Source organism: Mastomys coucha, unplaced genomic scaffold (genome assembly GCF_008632895.1).
Source record: "Mastomys coucha isolate ucsf_1 unplaced genomic scaffold, UCSF_Mcou_1 pScaffold1, whole genome shotgun sequence".
Lineage (NCBI taxonomy): Eukaryota > Metazoa > Chordata > Mammalia > Rodentia > Muridae > Mastomys > Mastomys coucha.
This window is the reverse complement of record NW_022196891.1, coordinates 85,648,548-85,667,711: the sequence shown is the minus strand read 5'-3', so window position 1 is coordinate 85,667,711 and position 19,164 is coordinate 85,648,548. Positions and strand designations below refer to the sequence as shown.

General features: G+C 42.1%; 1 protein-coding gene and 1 long non-coding RNA gene across 8 annotated transcripts in view; one reads left to right on the top strand and one right to left on the bottom strand.

Moving 5' to 3' along the window:
• The window catches only part of LOC116068580, a 53,589-nt gene extending 41,656 nt beyond the window's left edge, over window positions 1-11,933 (top strand). For all 7 annotated transcript variants that reach the window (XR_004109635.1, XR_004109634.1, XR_004109633.1 and 4 more), the window contains 2 exons: window positions 6,443-6,644; window positions 11,369-11,933. This is a non-coding gene — a long non-coding RNA (uncharacterized LOC116068580). The remainder of the gene's footprint in view (window positions 1-6,442; window positions 6,645-11,368) is intronic.
• The window catches only part of Ush2a (usherin), a 689,504-nt gene that overhangs the window by 418,091 nt on the left and 252,249 nt on the right, over window positions 1-19,164 (bottom strand). Inside the window, 5 exon segments of the mRNA XM_031338301.1 lie at window positions 1,352-1,625; window positions 6,441-6,571; window positions 7,851-8,030; window positions 11,446-11,547; window positions 12,838-12,964. Coding sequence (XP_031194161.1) covers window positions 1,352-1,625; window positions 6,441-6,571; window positions 7,851-8,030; window positions 11,446-11,547; window positions 12,838-12,964 — 814 coding nt within the window.

The following is a 19,164-nucleotide window of genomic DNA, read 5'->3' as shown; positions in this document are numbered from 1 at the left end:
GGCCTCTGCCTGCCTCTGCCTCCCAAGTGCTGGGATTAAAGGCTCACGGCATCACCGCCTGGCCACTGTGGACTCTGGTATCTGCTTTCTAACCATGCAATCTCCCGCAGATGCACTCTTCCCTATCCCTCACCTTCCTCATCCATCAGGTGGGGTCACGAATCACCATGGCTCACCCACAGGCTCCTTGTGAGGAATTCCCTTTGTTCTTCTTATGAGACTGCTCAGGGGAACTACACTCACATGCTGTTAGCCATTTTGCTTTTGTTTTTGAGTCAGGGGTCTCACTATATAGCCCAGGAGGGCTCCAAAATTGTCATCCTCCTGCCCGAGCATCTCCAGTGCCAACACAACCAACTGCCTTTTAAAATTTTTTTTTTCTAGTTAAGTACAAACACATGAGTTAAGTGCTGGATTAGAGAACTGCTTTCCCTATTCTGATTATTATTGATAAAGCTGTCTAATTTTTCCATAAATATATTTGAAATTCTACTAAACTTAGTGCTTCATCTGCTTTCTCTACCCAAAAATTCTTCCGAAGAGCTCTGGAGGTGACACGCTCTAGTGTTAGAAGCTGAAGTGTATGAAATTAATAGCAATATTTTCCTAGTCATTCATTCACATCTACACAACCATCTATCTTTTACCTTCACGTATAGATAATGATCAATATTTTTAATTTTTTATTTTTCTAAATTTATTTATTTTGTTTATTTGACTTTATAATTTTATTTTTTATTAATCATTTTAACTGTTTACATTTCAAGTGATCAATATTTTAAAAGCTCAAACCATATGTGTGTTCCAGGAAATTTTGCATGTAGTATACATAAAGTTGGTTTATCTGTATGACACTTTTATTTGTTGACGACAAGTTGAATAAATATGCCGAATTTAAGGAGTGTGATGAGACACTCTTAGGATCGACATGGAGGACTGACTGGGGCCACTTGAGAGGTTAAGAGCAATGTCTGCTCTTGCAAAGGACCTGGGCCCCATTTCCAGCAGCCATGGTGTCCCTAACCTTCTCTAAGTCTGGTTCCAGTGGATCTGACGCCCTCTTGTGGCCTTTGAGGGCACTGCATCGCATGTGCAAATGCTTAGGCAAGACACAGACATAAAAATAAAGAAAGAAATCTTTAAAACTTACAAAAATAAAAATACATTAAAAGTCTGTGTGAAGAAATATCCAGTGAGTATTTTACTTTTGAGCTTAAAGGGCTGTAAGAAAAGGGAAGGCGGGTTATTGGGGTTTATTTTAGTGTACGTCTACTTCCATATTAGAAACAGCAAAACCAAAGCCTGGTGGGACAGGGATGTCCAGTGGTGTGTGCCTCTAAAGGGAAGTTACCTTGCTCCAGAGCCATATGACTGTAGGAGTCTCGCAGCTCCTGTGGGATCCCGCCCAGGTAGACAGGTGAATTCACCAGCGGAGGCTGGCCTCCAGCCTGTGAGGTGCTCTTCCTAAGTTCATTCACACCGACTGACAGCACAGAGCCTTCCTTTCTCACACTGACTGTATTCCACTTTCCATCACAATGGGCCGGGCCCAGCCGGAGATCTGCTCTTGTAGAGATAGGGCTGGAGTTGAACTTCAAGCTCAGCAGCCCTCTCTTCAGCTCCATCTGTGCGTCATATTCAAAAAGGCAAAGAGGCACATCAGGAAGCTGTAGGACAGCAGCCTCAACAAGAACAGAAGGTCAATTTCCCGAAGAAAAGCACGGCTCGACAAGTCGTCTCTTATCCTAAGCAGAGCCGAAGTAATGGGTAATGAAATACGCTGCAAGCTTACAATTGCCATGAAGAATGCTGTATTCAGTCAAACAAATTCATACCCAGTAATGATTACACTCCACAGTGTGATATTATGGAGACACCGGCTTCCTCTGTAACATAGTTAACAGATTAAATCCTACTATAAATGACTGGCAAAGTGGAGAACAGAACACTATGAACTATGACTCTGGTTTTTTTTTTGAGTTCTCAGAAATGAGAAAATACGACTGCATGTATCAATTTAATTTGGGAGAAAATTTGACAGGACAATAAGAAAATGAAATGTCAGGCTTGATGAAGCTTGTTTTAAATGGTTAGTGAACTCAATTTCAAATTTGTGAGATATATTTTGATTCGATGTTTCAGTTTTATTCTGAGTCTCTAGCATAATTGCCTCTGTGTGTATTCTTTTAGATTAATGCACCATTTTCTAATGTCAGCATATTTTACCCAAATTTTCAGTGTAAGGGAAAAGCATTCATATTTTCTCTCAAAATGTAACATGATAATTATTTTACCAACCATTTTTTTATTTTGTTTTAGGTGTGAAATCATGCCATTCTAAGAGTTGAGAGTATGAGAATAGAATCTTAAATAAAATAAATTAAATCTTGATGGGAAAAGAATATGTCTTCTATGATAGCAAAGGTGCATCTTGGAGCATTCCTGAAGCCAAGAGAGTGATGAGATGCCACATAAGCACATGAGCCACTCCCTCCCTGAGGGTCAAAAAAGATTTTGAGGAGCTGGGGCAAAACTCTAAAGGCAAAGGTTGAACCCCTTGCCAAGCAAGCTTAGGGATCCCTCACCAGGTGGAATGTGGCCCTCTGTAATTCTGGAATTATAGCACTGGGGAGGTAAAACCAGAAATACCTAGGAACAAGCTGGACATATTGACTGGCTGGATTAACAAGCTCTAGAGTCAGCAAGAGACCCTGTCTCAATGAATACAATGACGAGTATATCCAAAAAGAAATTGAAGATCAAATTTGGACTCCATATGCATACATACACATGTGTATTCACACAAGTGCACCCACATATGAGCATGTGCATGCACACACACATACACACACACACACACACACACACACACACACACACACACACACACAGAAGCACTCATTCATACTTAACTGCACTACACCCCTGAAATAGAAATCTGTTTTTGTTGAAAACTTGGTTGTGCCATGTGATGTGTTTCTGGAAGCTGCATGAAGAGAGGATGCCTTGCTGGAGCAGGCATCCATTTTAGATTAGCTGTCTTGTGAAAGGACATGTGATATTTTGCTGGAGCGGACTCTCGAGAGGGCATGCGATGCTTAGACAGAGTGTAAACACAACCCTACAGTGAACGATGCTCTTCTATTGGTTCATCTTGCAAGGCTTTGCCGGTCTCAACCGATCTTGGCTTGTTGTGACTTCAGAGAGGGAGACACGCTAGAAAACTTCTCGTGATATTCCGGCTGCTTCTTGCTGCTGCTTTGGACTCGTGCCAATTTGAGGAGTCCTGTGGTTTCTTCTGGATGGAGATGTTCCTACTGATTGCTATTTGATGTTTTGGACTGGACTGTCAATAATATACTCTTGGTTTTAAATGAAGGAGATTGGAATTGCCCCAAAGAACTACTTCTAAACAGGTCTACACCACCCTTTTCCTATCAACCTTTCTTTTCCCGTACCTCTGGTATGTAGGCTACAAGAGATGTTGAAGCATTGAAGAACCCTAATTAAAGTGGTTTTGAAAAATCTAAGCCTACACCCCCACATACACACATGCACACACGCACACACACACACACACACACACCACACGCCACATAAGATTTACAATAATGTGAGATTCATGGATGGTCCTTCAAGCAGGATGATAGACTTGTGCAGACAGAGGACATTGGGTTTAAAGAAAGGTTCCGCGTTAGGTAAGACACAGGAGGCACTGGAGTGGGAGACTGTGAGAGCCTTGCTCGGTATGCAGAGGAAGATTTTATATAATTTGGGGTGAGATGGAAAAAGTTCATCTGTTGTCTGACACCAAAAACTATGTTTTGCATTGACTCGTATTTTCATTTTCCTGGGCACAGGAAGCATCGCTCTGAAACTGGGATATCGGACGCTCGATGAGTGATACGTCATCAAAAGTCATTATGATCAGCACTATTATGGTGATGCTCAGGGAGGCTCTAAGAAGTGTTTCATAAAGTAACTCATGAGAGCACGGTGGCCAGTGTTGACTGTGCTGGGCACCTGCAAGGCGTCCATGCTGGTTAATGGTGTGCTGCTTGATCATGCTGAGACGCTGGCTCGGCAAGCAGGACTGTCCCACCCCGTTTCTGATTTAAATGTGTTGGTCTCAAAATCTTGTCAATGTCCCCATTGTCTGTGGACAGGGTAGCCTTCCCCACTTTGTAACATGGAGGAAAAAAAATAAATTAACAAAGTAGGCCAGGAGTGAAAACAGTGTCCTTTCAGAACATCAGAAGGTAAACTATTACCGGGAGAGGTTAGCATTGCATATCCTGTAATAGAAAGATGTCTGCAGTGGGAAACAAGAGCCTGAAGTTGAGTGTGGGAAGCTCCACACTCCATGTAGAGAAAGCTTAATTGGGAACTCCAGCGGACTGCCTCAGTTTCCCTACTTGGTTTCTCCTGGCTGCCCTGAGCAGCAGCTTGAGAACCAGAAGAGCTCACCTTCCTACCATTGTTTGTTCGTTCACTTGCAAGTCTTGCCCCTGGGGGCAACCCGCTCCGTGCTCTCCATGCAGGCTTCACTGAAACTCTAGCTGATGGACATAATGGGGATTCCTTCCACTGTTGATTTCTGCTAGGGGTTTTGCGAAGATGATTTGATGGTGTTGCGATACCTGTCTGCCTGTCTCTCTCTGTCTGTCTTTCTGCTATGCATTCTTGTACTTTTACTTGCTGTGTACTTAATAAATTTGTTCATTTGAAACCCAGACTATATCTATGGTAGATCAGCCAGAACACTGTACAGAAGAGGGTGTGAAAAATCAAGGCCATGTGACTGCCGAGTTGATTGTGTTGGGTCACCAGGGAGATCAGCAGGCATCCCTGTCTGTGTAGGTGAAGGCATATATCCAGAGCTGATCAGCATGCAAGACCTCTTCCATGTTTAACCCACTGGGTTAAGAATGAAGAGAGGTGCCAGAGAGACGGCTCCGGAGCTACAAGGACCTGCTGCTCTCGCAGAGGACTGACTCCCAGCTGAGGTTGACTCCCAGCACCCACATCATGGCACACAACCACCAGTTACTTTAGTTCCTGGGAATTTGTTGACCTTTTCTTGTCTCTGTGGGTACCTGCACATATGTGGTGCACAGACTCATACACATAAATAAAAATAAATTTGAAAAACATCAGACTAGATTGTTTTGAGATGGTGGTGGTGGGGTGTGCAGGCTGGTTGGAGAGTGTGGCTCACTGGGAGTGCGTTTCTGAAGGGCACCTGTTTCTCTGTCCCATCCCTGATGTTTCTTCAACCTCTCCTCATCCCTTGCTCTTCATGGAATAGAAGCTGCTAGCATGTGTTTCTGCCATCATGATGTTCTCAAAAAAAAAAAAAATGCCAAGGACTATGGAGTGAGCCAAAATAAATATCTTCCTTTTAATTCTGTCAGGCATTCAGTCAAAGCGACACATACACATAAACAATAAAGACAGACATCTGCCATACTTTCACTGTGACCAATGGAAGAGGGTTAGCCACCATCACCACACAGACATCAGGGGAAGAGGCTGGAGTGCCAGGAGGGGCTCACATCACAGAGGAGACTGAGGTGAAAACAGGAAGAAAACAACAAGAGATGTGGCTGGAAAAGGCAAGAGATAAACATAAGTGTTCACAACTGCTGTGCCGTCTCTCCAATGCTTCACTCAATTGAATGATTAATGTCAAATAAAAAACCGATACTTTCTCACTGCACTTAGGGAAATATATCAACTGCTTATATTAATATTATTCACCAAAGCAAATACATGAAAATAAACAACGTATTGTTGGCGTGAGGCATATTATACAGCCCCGAAAATGGAACACCTCAATGGAAAATGTGAATAATTTAGAATATTGGGAATAAATAGAAATTTGTAAAAGTACATTTTCATAAATCTCAAAATTTGTAAAGCTCATTCATAGATGTCCATTATTCAAACTATGAAATACACAGCAATAAGAGACATAAAATTACAGTTACATGTCGGTTCTAGTTAGAGTTGAGGAAAAAAAGACACAAAAGGATGATAATTGGGTCCTCAAATGGAGTGCTTTGCTCATTAGTGTTCACTGTATTGTGTTTTATCTGACACGAAGTGAAATATATAAAATACATTTTGAAACTATATCAAAAGATAATGAAGAGGTATTTTTCATGTACAAAGAAACTAAATTGGATTCCCTTAATTTTTAACATCTGCTCTGTTCTGTTCAATTTACAACATTTATAGTGCTAATTGTCAGTTGAAAAAACTATCTTAAATCTGTAAGTCATTTCACAGGCTTGTAGAAATAAAGACTACTTGAAAAATATGAAAATAAAAGTAAATTTAGGGAAAAAACCATTGTTCTTGTTACTAACACACAATTTATCTCTTTCAAAGTTGGGCCTGATATTTTAATATAAGCTTAATTAAATTCATTAACTTACAGCAAGAAAGTCTGGCCCCTCTGTATTGTGAATGAAAAGAAGCAATCCATTTAGTTGGTCTGTCCGAAACTTCAGGGAGATCTCGAAGTCCTTCCCAGCATGAAATTTATCGGAATGAAGCTCCAGGAATCCTTTAAGAGAAGAGTGTGTGCACACATTAGCATCTGGCAGACAGTGCGAGAGTGTGGCGAACGTCTGAGAAAGGTATGACTTTTGTTTTAAAAATCCCACAAAAGACAGACAGATCAGTCCATGTTATCCCCTCCTGTCTATGGGGGCTGCAAGATGAACATTAGATACCTCTGAAGAGGAAACAGATCATGCCTTCAGACACTCATGCACACACACACACACACACACACACACACACATGCACACACACATATTCACATACACACATGAACACATACACACATGCACACACAAATCTTGCAGGATGCTTAGCCCCTTGAGGAAGCTAAGGCAAGCCCAGAATGCTGCTTTCAATGGAAAAATGAACAATATCACTACAGTTTTGTTACTGCACACAGTTTATAAGCCACTTTATAAGCAACCAACTTAGAGACGGGGGGCTGGCTTGGGTGTTTAATGAGGAATAGTCTAAACCCGACAAGCCACACTGTTCCTTTCCAGGGCTTTGCCATAGGGGTGGGGGGGGGTGCACAGAGATGGGTGGCAAGGAAGCTCCCTGCCTCACAGTTTTCTTCAGCCACTGCACTGGTGGCAGGGATGGCCCTATTCACCAGCGGTCCCTCAGAGGCCTGCTCAACCTCATGCTGAGATTTGAAGACGAGCACCCTTCAACTATATATTAAGGGAAATGGAGATGTTGTGTCATTTTAGCAATAAAAAAATCCTCGGCGCCATTTTTTTCACAGTAACCTGCATGCTGACATATAAGAGAACTGTGACACAAGAACTCTGGAGCCTGCCAGAGATGTCACTCATAAGCGTGCACCCTGAATCTTAACAGTTATATCTTATAGTCACACTTTGAAAATAATGTATAATTCAATGTACACCATTCTAAAACATAAACTCATTAAGGTAAACTGGGCAGAGGAGGTTCAATGTGACCATGAAAAGAACATGTATGCACTGCTATCGCGTAGCTCTTGGATGTCCTCAAATTGCTCAAAAGTTGTATCCAGAGGGAGGTGTTGGGGACCAACAAGGAGACATGAGAAGCAGTGTGACCTATCTTCTCCTCACTAGCAAGGAGTGGTTTCACAAGATCACATGTTCCCACCAGGATGAACACCTCTCGGGGACACACCAGAAGCCACCGAAACCTTGAAAACTGAGAGCCAACGGTTACCTTCCGTCTTCTTAAGTCAACTTCCCTGGGTATTTTGTGGTTGTGACAGAAAGATGATTCACACGGTCTTACGTCACTGGCCATCCCCTCACCTGCTCCCAGGAACTGAACTCCTTCTTCTAGGTTGGTGGAGCAGCCCTCCCAGCTGTGATATACATTGAGCTGCTCCTCAGAGCTCTGCCAATCCAAAGGTAGCCACATCCCAGAGGGGCTGTAACCCTTCATGATGGACACATCCTTGAGACAGCCCACAAAGCCTCTTTGGATTATCTCTGCAAAAGAGAAAGGCATCAGGGAACACATCATTCGATGGTGTAGACTTTATTGTTCAGTGATCCATTTACCTGATATTCAAAAAGAAGAAACCTACAAACATTAGCACCCCCAAGTTCCTAAAGATCACAAGCCATGTAGCCCCGGTATCTACAGTGAATGGGTGCAATTCTGTTTGCCTCTGGCTCATTCACGATGAATCTACAGAAAATTAGACTTATGAAAAAAAAATCTAAATTTGATATTTTGCTGTTAGCAAGAATACTGCCTTTTGAATTAACCCAGAAATTGTTTTCATAAGCCTCTAAAATAGGTGCTAAGCACTTTCAAAAGTGAGGTTTGGGAGAGGGTTCAGGGGGTGAAGTGCTGACAAGAGCCTGGGAACCTGGGTTTGGATTCCTAGCCCCAACTTAAAAGGCCCAGAATCCCTTCCTCCCAGCACTGTTGACAACCACAATGCCCAGGGGTGAGGGGGAGACGTCGGAGGGTCCCTGAAGCTCACTGGACAGTGAGCCTAGACAAAGTCAAGAGCTTCCATCTTTGTGAGAGATTCTATCTCACAAATAAAGGGCAGAAAGTTATTGGAGACAACAGATGTAGACCTCTGACATCCATGGACAAATACACGTGTTCATAGGAGCATAAGTACCCACATACATGAACAATGAATACCTCCCACACAAGCATGCATATGAACACACACACACAAACACGAACAATGAATACCTCCCACCCAAGCATGCATATGAACATACACACACACACACACTCACTCACAATGAATACCCCCACCCAAGCACACATATGAACACACAAACACACATACACACATGAACAATGAATACCCCCCATCCAAGCACACATATGAACACACACACACACACACACACACACACACACATGAACAATGAATACCTCCCATTCATGCACACATATGAACACACACACACACAGGAACAATGAATACCTCCCACCCAAGCTCGCATATGAACACATACATACATACACACACACACACACACACACACATACACACACACACGAACAATGGATATTTCCCACCTAAGCATGCATATGAACATACACACACACACACACACACACACACACACTCACAAACAATGAATACCCCCACCCAAGCACACATATGAACACACAAACGCACACACACACACGAACAATGAATACCTCCCACCCAAGCACGCATATGAACACACACACACACACACACACACACACACACACGAACAATGAATACCTCCCACCCAAGCACGCATATGAACACACACATACACACACACAAACAATGAATACCTCCCACCCAAGCATGCATATGAACACACACACATACATACACATACACACAACATAAACACACACACACAAATGAGAACAATGAATACCTCCCACCCAAGCACGCAGATGAACACACACGAACGACCACACTTAACCCAGGGTCCCAGCCTTTCCATGACATCTGGAATGTTACAGGGGAGCCTTTTGAGAGAAACTCCTGAGGCGCCCTGTGAGTCCTCGTAAGACATGGAAAACCCTAAGGTCACTAGTAGGCTTTTGGAGGTGATTGTTGTCAGGGTCATGTAAAATTTTATTATATTTATTTGTGTTTGTGTTTCTGTGTATGCTATGGTGAACATGTGGTGATGAGAAATACGATTTGTCAGAATTAGCTCTCTCCTTTTATCATGTGGATCCCATGAACTCAGCTTGCCTGGATAGACAATAAAAGCCATCTTGCCAGCCTCCCTACATCTCTAGTGGTAACTTCTATTAGTTTCATTTTGGAGTATGTTTTTATATGCTGAAAGTAAGGAGTGTGTATGTCTGTGCCACACGTGTGTGTGACTGTGTGTATATGTGTGTGTGTGTAACTTGACACAGGTTACAATCAACCGAGAGGAGGGAATCTCAGTTGAGAAGGTGCCTTCATAAGGTTGGCTGATAGGCAAGCCTGTGTGGTATTCTCTTGATAAATGGTTGATGTGGAAGTGCCTAGCCCATTTTGGGTAGTGCCACCCCTGGCCAGATTGTTCTGGAATGTAAAAGAAAGCCAATTGAACAAGCTGTGAAGAACAAATCAGCAGGCAGTGTTTTACCATGGCTTTTGCTTCAGTTCCTGCCCTGACTTCCTGCCCTGACTTCCTGCCCTGACTTCCCCTTATGACAGTCTAAAACTGTATAACTGTATGCTGAAATAAACCCCTCCCTTTTCATGTTGCTTTTGGTCATTGTATTTTTATCACAGCAAAACAAAACAAAACAAAACAAAAAACAAAAAGCAAATAACCTAATTAAGATAGGATCTATTTTATCAATATCATTAAAACTTACTTTCCATTTATTTGATATGTATTAGTGTTTTCTCTATCATCTGTCTGTCTGTCTGTCTGTCTGTCTCTATATCTGTATCCGTATGTTTGCACATCAAGTGGTCACAGTGCCTGCAGACACTAGAAGAGGATGCCCGATGGTGAGCCACTGAGGGGTGCTGAGCATAGAGTCTAGGTCGTCTGAAAGAAGAAACAGTCCTCTTACCCACCGAGCCATCTCTTCAGCCCCAATATCTTAATTATAGAATTTTGGGGATTGGGTTAGGACCATCCATCTGTAACCTCTTTTGTGACTGTCACACCATACACTTGGACTATTACCCAGATTTCTGGGAGTCAAGTTTCCTGCTCCCGTATTATTTCCCTTGGATTAAAAGTCTTAGAAAAAATTCTCTACACACATTCTGCATTGTATGAATCTTAATTAATATAAGTCATTTTGACAAAAGCCCAATGAACTTTTTGAATAGCAAGAACTTGACATTGACAAGGTAAGTAGAACTATTGAAATTGCTCTGAGAAAGAAGAGGCTGAAAATGAACATAGGTATGTAGAAAATGTAAATAACACCCCTTCATACTTTTAAGTGTTGTAAATAGATTGTACTTAAAGTTTTTAGTAGAACATTATGCTGGTTGGTATTAATTGTAATCTTGATACGATCTATAATCACCCGATAAAAGTCTTAAGGAGTGACTCTCTAGAGAAGATGCCCTTTGGGCACATCGGTAGAGGGACACCCTTTTTAAGGTCCTTGATGCTTGATGTGGAGGGCATAAGCCACTGTGGGCAGCATCATTCCTGGATTTGATTCCTTGACTGTGTAAGAGAGGAGAAGGTGAGCTGAATAGTAAGCAGGTATGGACTCATTCTCTCTCTGCTCTTGATTGTGGATGTGGCCAACTGCTTTATGTTCCTGTCATGGCTTCCCTGCACTGATAGGATGACAGCATGGAACTGCAAGCTAAGCACACCCTTTCTTCTTACAGTTGTACTACGGAGGTGTTTCTGCAGCCACAGAAGCAATACTACGATAATATGTATTTCCACTTCCTGTGAAACTCACCACGCCTCTTCCGGAGGATGGCATGACCTTGAGGCAACCCGCCCACAAATAGTCCGGTGTAGCCTCCCATCACGGAGCTTCCATTCAGAGAAGTCGAGGAGCCTGTGGGAGAGGAGATGAGAATTACAGCTTCCTCTGGGGAATCTTCACAGTGAGACTCATCACAGATCTTTGGTACCCAGATCTCCTGCATCTGCTTTGCCTCCTTGTCTATTAGCTTCCAGATAGACAGCTGCTGTACACCTGCATCTCATCAGCATCCCCTCTGTCTGCTACGGAACTGGCCTCCTTGTCAGACCCTAACATGTAACATAAAGTGTTCTCACATCCCAAGGCCTTGCCCACCATCGCCCTCATCCCAGCCTGATGTCTACTTTTTGTTTTGTTTTGTTTTGACTCCAAACATACATATTTCTTTCTAGATATTTTCATGTTTCCTTTCTTGGTCCCCTCATTTCTATGCTCAAATACTATAAGAAAGTCCTTACCTAATAGTCCTGAGTCAAATTTAACACTCCTCCCAGTGAACAAGCCTTTTATCACAATGGCCTCATGCCAATCAGCTATGAGTCTCTAGGGTGTGGGCCGGTCACTATAAGAAGCTGTTTCCAGAATGCCACTCAGCATCCTTAGAGGGTAAATCAGACAGTGTTTCCCATTGAGCTAAAGTCTTATCAACACAGATAACCCCTACCTATCCTGCTTTTACATTCCCATAATTTGTTACGACTTTACACATTTATTTATTATCTCCTGCCACCATCTCCTTCTATATTACAGCCGCTACAAAGTTCTGTTTACTCTTTGCTATCTGAGCACCTAGAATGATCGTAGAATATAGTAGGAGCTCATTAAAATCAGTTGTAGCCTAATTGAATCCATAAAAACCTATGTTATTGGATGAAAACGGAAGACAGAGCCAGCTAGGAAGAAAACCATAGTCAAATGCCAACATTGATAGGTGTGCAGGGTCCTGTCTACCCACTGCAGAAACTGGGAGGAGTGAGTCAGTTACATGTTTGAGACTTGTTTTTTTTTTTTTCCTCACATCTTTGTGCATGGATGTTTTTTCCTTGCTTGCCTTCTGGAGGCAAAAGGGAACATGGATTTGGCAATCAGGAGCCCCTGCCAGATGTTAAGAATGCACAAAATACAGAACAGCTGATGGTGACTTTATTCCCATCTCTGCTTTCCTGGAGTCCTACCTGGATGTAGAGCTGATGGCCAGAGTTTACCAGTGGGAAAGCCAAGACCAAGTAAGAGACAGATCTCATGGGGACTAGTGTGAAACTGAATGAAGAAATCAATGTGAAACTCACACACACGCGTGCAGACACACACATACACGCACATGCACACCCACGCCCACCCACATGCACACACAGCCCTTACCTGTGTACTGCTCATCAAGAGTGATTTGGCCAAAACCCTGATGTCTGATTGCTGTAATTTCATGCCACAGTCCGTCATTGTATTGTTTACCATGATCATCAGTTGTGGTAACTTCTACTAGTGATCCCTTAAGAGAATGAATGAATGAATGAATGAATGAATGAATGAATGCTCACACTCAGATGTCACTGACATCATATGTATTTTTAAATCAGTTCACAGATTTCAGCATTATGATCCTAACACAGAGCAGCCACTTTTCCAAATACTCGACACACAAGTTGGCACCTACTAATTGCCCATGATCATCCTGTGGTGGGCATCTGAAATCCACAGTGACCAAATATGAACAGAAAGCTCCAGACCAGACTCGCTTACAGAGGCATTTGTATTTTGGGTATCTATACCCAAATTTTATTGTTTATGGCAAATTGTAAGAGGAAGAAAATAATTTAAAACTGAGAAAAGCAGTGAAAATTTATACTAAGGATAAACAAGCATCAGGAAAATTCGCTTCTTTTCATGAATAGATTCATAATGTGCACTGAAAGAGGGGATGGGAGATGACCCATGATAAAATGAGTAATTATTTATTGAACTTAGGTGTTAAGTTTGATATTCATTGGTTTGTAGTATAAAAATCTAACGTTTATAGTTCTGGTAGGATCATAATAACACAGTGAAAAATGAGTTCTTGAGTATGATGAGAATGAATGGCATCCACATTATAGACCAAGAGGGACGAGGAAGTAGGGAAGAGAAAGAAGAGATAGACTAACACAGGAGAACCAGATGCAAATCAGAGTTCATATAAGAAACTCCATCTCTGTTAGCCAACATTTACTATCATGACTAACAAAACAGATCCCTCCAAACCTAAGGAGGAAAAATTTATTTCAAGGTTGATTTACCTGAGAAAAATCAAATACAAAGTTGCTTGCAAGCTCTTAGACATAACAAGCAAGATTGGTTTTAATAGTAAATATTTTTAAAAATAATCTTGAATCAAGGCTGAAGAGCTTGGGTTAAGAGCTTAGCCAGTTGCTCTTGCAGAGGACCTGGGTTTAATTTTCAGCACCTACATAGCACCTGGCAGCCATCTTTAACTCCAGTTCTGTGGGATTCTACACTCTCTTCTGGCCTCTTCAGTTACTACACACACATGGTATACAGACTCATGAAGGCAAACACTGATACTTATAAAATACAAATAATTTTTTAATTACCTAGAATGTTTCATCAAATGCCAACAGTTTTAGTCAATTGTTTTTTTCTAAGAGAAAAATCTAGTAATTCTCTAATGTAATAGATTTGCATGGCTGGGCACAAAATAGTTCTTACACAAAATATTTCTGTTTGTATTTCCCTAAAGATAGAATATATCCATTCTATACATTTAATTAACCTTTGTTAAGCCTCATAGTATACTTGGCAACCCACATGATAGAGAGAAATTTATGTTACTAATATTAAAAAAAAAAACAACAACAATAGCAACAAAACCAACCAGAAGGAGCTTTTAATTTTCCACCAGTACAAGTAGTTCCTTCTTACAATGGACAATACCCCAACTTATGCAGATAACCTGGGCAGTGAGGCACATGACCAAAGTTATCTCTAATCCTAGACTCTTTCCTTCTCAGCTTTTCTCTACCTATCCTTTTATTTTCTTCAACTCTATTTCAACATTTTAATATTTTACAAATACACATTTCATTATCGTAGTTTAATAATTAAAACCAGAACTGGTGTCGTGCCCAATTAATGTGCCCTGGTACTATGCCCATTAGTTTTTCCATTAGTGAATTCAACAATACTAATGGGATTACTAGCATGGGATGCTAATTGGGTGTGACATAAGAAACTGGCTTACTTCTGAGCATACCCTTGCTAATGATGAAATTAATGAGCATTTTATTAAACGCTGTCTCATCAAAGTGTACTTAGTTAGCGTTAAAATTGTTACAAACGGTTCTGCATTTTAAAGATCAGGTGTCTGAGGCAGAAGCTCTGCACATTTTGTTTGGCAATAATCTGAAGCAAGGGAGAGTTCTTGCCATCAGAAATCATATTGATTGGTTGCCGATCCACTGAGGTATCCTGCAGCAGAGTGAGCCAAACTTGCTTCAAGTCTTAGAGGAACTTTGTATAGCATTCTTTGATGACTATGCTAATATCCCCATAATTCTATAATTGGATCTGGTGTTGTGCATGGAAAACGTTGGGCACAGCAATTACTGTCCGGTTAGAATCATTTTAAAGTTTTACTTTCAAAGGTTCCTTGTCTGTGAAGATAATAATGTTCTGTATATTTTCTGTGAATGCCACTGAGTATAGAATACCAAAGGGACAAATTAGGTTAAAGTTGGGCAGTAAAACATCACCTCATCAAGTCTCTGTGAAGTTGACATAGCCAAACAAAGGGCTAGAACATTGTAGCTTTTAGAGACTCAGTGAAACTCTAGAAATTAGGGTTGCAACTCATCTCTCATTTTGGTCTCTTTTCCAAGCTTTATTTTTACTATTTTAAAGTGTGTGTATGTGTGTGTGTGGGGGGGGGGGGGGCTAGAGGCATCAGATAGCCTTGGAAATGGAGTTTACAGATGGTTGTGAGTCTCTGGATGCTGGTGCTGGGGCTAGAACTTGGGTCCTCTGGAAGAGCAGTGTACACCCTTAACTGGTGAACCCTCTTTCCCATCCGTCCCTTTGACTTTTTAACAATTGTGCCCAGCTCTCAGTTCCTGAGATACACATCTCCAGCTTTAACTCTCACTGAAAGTCTCTTTTCTCCTCCCTATGTATTGACCCAGCGGGACATCCTGGACACAGAGGAGGAGCGTGGCAGGCTTTAGATGTATGGCTTCTCTCTGTGGAAGATGTACAGCTGTTCAAGAAACTCAGCTTTCAGGCTTATTAAGACATTTTAAAGCTCGAAACATTTGAGAGAATATGAAGTTATTTTGAAATTGTATTTTGAAATCATAAAGGGTGACTTTAAAGCTCCTGGTAAATGTCCTTTTCCAAATTCAAAATTAAGTTCCTGTGAATGGATTCAGGAATAATCAGTTAAAAATCTCCATCACAGCTTATTCCTGGACAAGTCAAAGCATCTTGTAGAGAAAGTAAAATCACTAAGAACTGACTTGTCACTACAGGACCATTAAAAGCCAGAAATTTCACCTCTGAAAACAGATGATCTGATTTAACTAGGGTACAGTTTTAGTTAAATTATCTACCATTTAAGCAGATAACCTGTCAGACGTATTTAGCCTGCATCTACATTTTTTAAGGATTGGGCTAGGGATAAAGCAGTGACGGTCCGACAAGAAGAACACATTAAGCATAAGATTACCATTGCGGTAGGAACAATGCAGAGTTCACTAGGCAACCTTGTCGTGATTTACGGAGAAAAGGAAAATAATGACTTAACGGTGATGCTTAAAGTGTTTAAAACACACATAATTATAATGTCAATATCAGGTGCATAAAACAAATGCACCTATTTCTTTAGATGTGAGCTATCTCTCACGTCGCACACGAATCTATCTTCAGTTGCTTATCCCAAAGTGAGAACAAACAAGTGGAGACTGTTCCGATTTTTCTCCATTTGGCAGTTTCAACACTTGTCTAAAAATAAGCCCGGTCTTCATTATGGGCTTTGCAGCTATGTGCAGCTAACCTGCATTAGCTAGGAATTCCTTAGAGGTGGGTGAGGGTACAGCCCCTGCTGGCTGGTGCTGGCTGACTGGTACTTGCTGCCTCATGGGCTGCCCCCTGGCCCAGGAGCATTTAGTGCAATACATCTGATTATACCTTCTCAAATACACCGGAGGCAAACCTGCTCAACCAGTTCCTTACTTTTTCAAAAGTAAGTGAATTGTCAGTGTGCTGAAAACAGACAGCTTTTGCCTCGTGTGGACCGATAATTATTCTAGACAGAAGTGTGCTTATCCAGCATTGTAGAGCCTCCTTTCTCCACCCCGCTTCCTACTTTTACTAGCATGGTTTTCTTAGTTTTGGGCCAGTGTCTGCCAGCTCAGTAGACACTCAGGATGAAGCTGTATGGGGCAGGGACGGAAGGGCTGGGAAGGTGCCAGCAGTGTCAGCTGGGGTAAGGGAAGGTCTGCTACTGTGACTTGAACCAGCCTGTCTATCTGATGGGACTCCAGAGGGCTCCCTGGTAGCACCCTTGGGATCATGAAAGTCATGTGTCTGCGCGAGGGTTAGCATAGTTTGGTCTCTTCATCCCATGCCGTCTTCAAGGACTTCAGGTTTTGAAAGAGAGCAGGACCAACATCAAAAGACATGGAGTGTTGGCATTCAGATCTGGAGTCATACAGTTTTCATTTTCCGAATGCTTTGCCTCATATGTTTAAGGATGTGAGTGTGTCCATGCATGGGGTTATTACAGAACTCTTAGTCTGGGAAGACCATTTGTAGTTCCTGGGATTGTGGGTTGTCACTTTTTCATGTTTGTGTCACAGAGTCTAATCCCAGAGCCTGATGCCAGTTCTCTTTTTTTTCTGAGTTTTCTCTATGTGTGTCTGTGCATGTGCACATGTGTGTTGCATATGTGTGCTTATGAGAGTATGTGTGTGTGTGTGTGCGTGTGCACATGAGTTGCATGCTCGTGCTTGTGTGAGCTTATCCATGTGTGTGTGCAGGTGCATGTGTAGATGCCATAGGTCAAAGTATAGTATCATCCTCTTCAATTACCGTCTACTTTCTGTTTTGAGACAGGGTCTCTCACTGAGCCTAGAGTGCAGAGACTCTGCTAGGCTGGCTGGCTGGCCGATGCAGTTCTAGGAGCCACCTGCCTCCCCAGTGGCTACCATCACACTAGCTTTTTATGGGTATGCTGGGAATCCAAGCTCAGGCCCTGAATTTGCACACCAGTACTTTAACTCACTGAACTATCCTCTTCGCCCTGAAAGTTCCTAACCAAGTTGTGCACTGAACACTGCTTCTGTCCCGTGGTCTAAAACAGTTGGTGTAACTTAGCATGATGACGGCATTTGACTGCAGCGGTGGCTTCAAGGATGAACTTCCACCCCTAAAGGGAGCCTCTCTGCCTGTGTTAGAGCCTCTGAGGTAAGTGCTGAAATGACCACAGCTTTGTCCTGTCTTGATTCTCAGCTATCCCCAGGTAGAAGTGCAGGGCAGAGGCAGGCTCCCACTCCTTGCTGACATTCTTCTTCCTGCAGCTGCTCCGCCCTTTCACAGCTTTCCTCTGATGTTTGCAGAGTTTTGCAATTTAGCATTTGGTTTCCCTGTCCAGCATGCTTATCTATGTGTTTCTGAAAGCTTTTATTTGATGATCACTCTTTTATCTTATGGAGAGATGGCACCAGGATGATAGAGTTTCTAACCACCCTATGCTAAGCAGGTGCGTTAAAAATCTTTCTATTCCGTCTCCTAGTCCCCTGCAGGTAGTTTTGTTTGTTGATTTTTTTTTCCTTTTGCTTTGCCATGGTCTTCATTTCCTCCCTGCTTTAATGATCTTCCATATTCAAGATGGTCTCTGCCTGTAAAGCCCGTCACTAGTTATACACTCACTGGACACTCAAGGTTAAGATAATGTGGTAAAGTTTATCCTTTATCCTGGCTTCTCTTTGGGGTGTTTTAGAAGCTTTTCACCTTCAGTTCAAAGTTTACTGACAGGTTTTTTTTCTCATACAGTGCCCAGGCCATCATTTGTCCTACGTTTCTGAATACTCAGAAGCATCCTTGTTTGCTGATGGAAAGACGCAGTGGAGGAATGCTAAACCATCCCGGAGACAGCCTGAAGCTCGCTTCATCTCTTCTTTTGAGAGGCAGAGTCTCATAAAACCTCTCCTGACTTTGAACTCTCAGCAATTCTCCTGCCTCAGTCTCTCCCCAAGTGACAGGAGTGCCTCCCCGGGTTTAGACCTAGGCTTCATGGTTTTAAAATCTGTCACTGAGTAACTAGGCGACACTGGGAGAAATGTACTTGTGGCTCAGAATGCTCACCTGGGAAATGGGGTGTAAGGGTGCCCACCTCATGGGCGTGTCCATGATTGGGTTCAGACATGCAGAACTCTGGGTAGGGAAAATGTGTGCCCGGCACAGGGATCACTTGCTGAATCCTGACTGGGATTTGCTGGGACATTTTAATAAGTTTATAAGAGGCCTTTTATCAACACACACATTTTAAAATGTTATATTATTTTTATCTCATTCCTCCTTTTCTTCTTGTTCTGGAACTTTCTCCAACTTTATGTTTTACCAATGTAAGCCTCAAAAATACCTCCTCTAATTAATCTCCTTAAAGTGTTCAAAGGAAAAAAAATAATGTTTTCAGCTCTG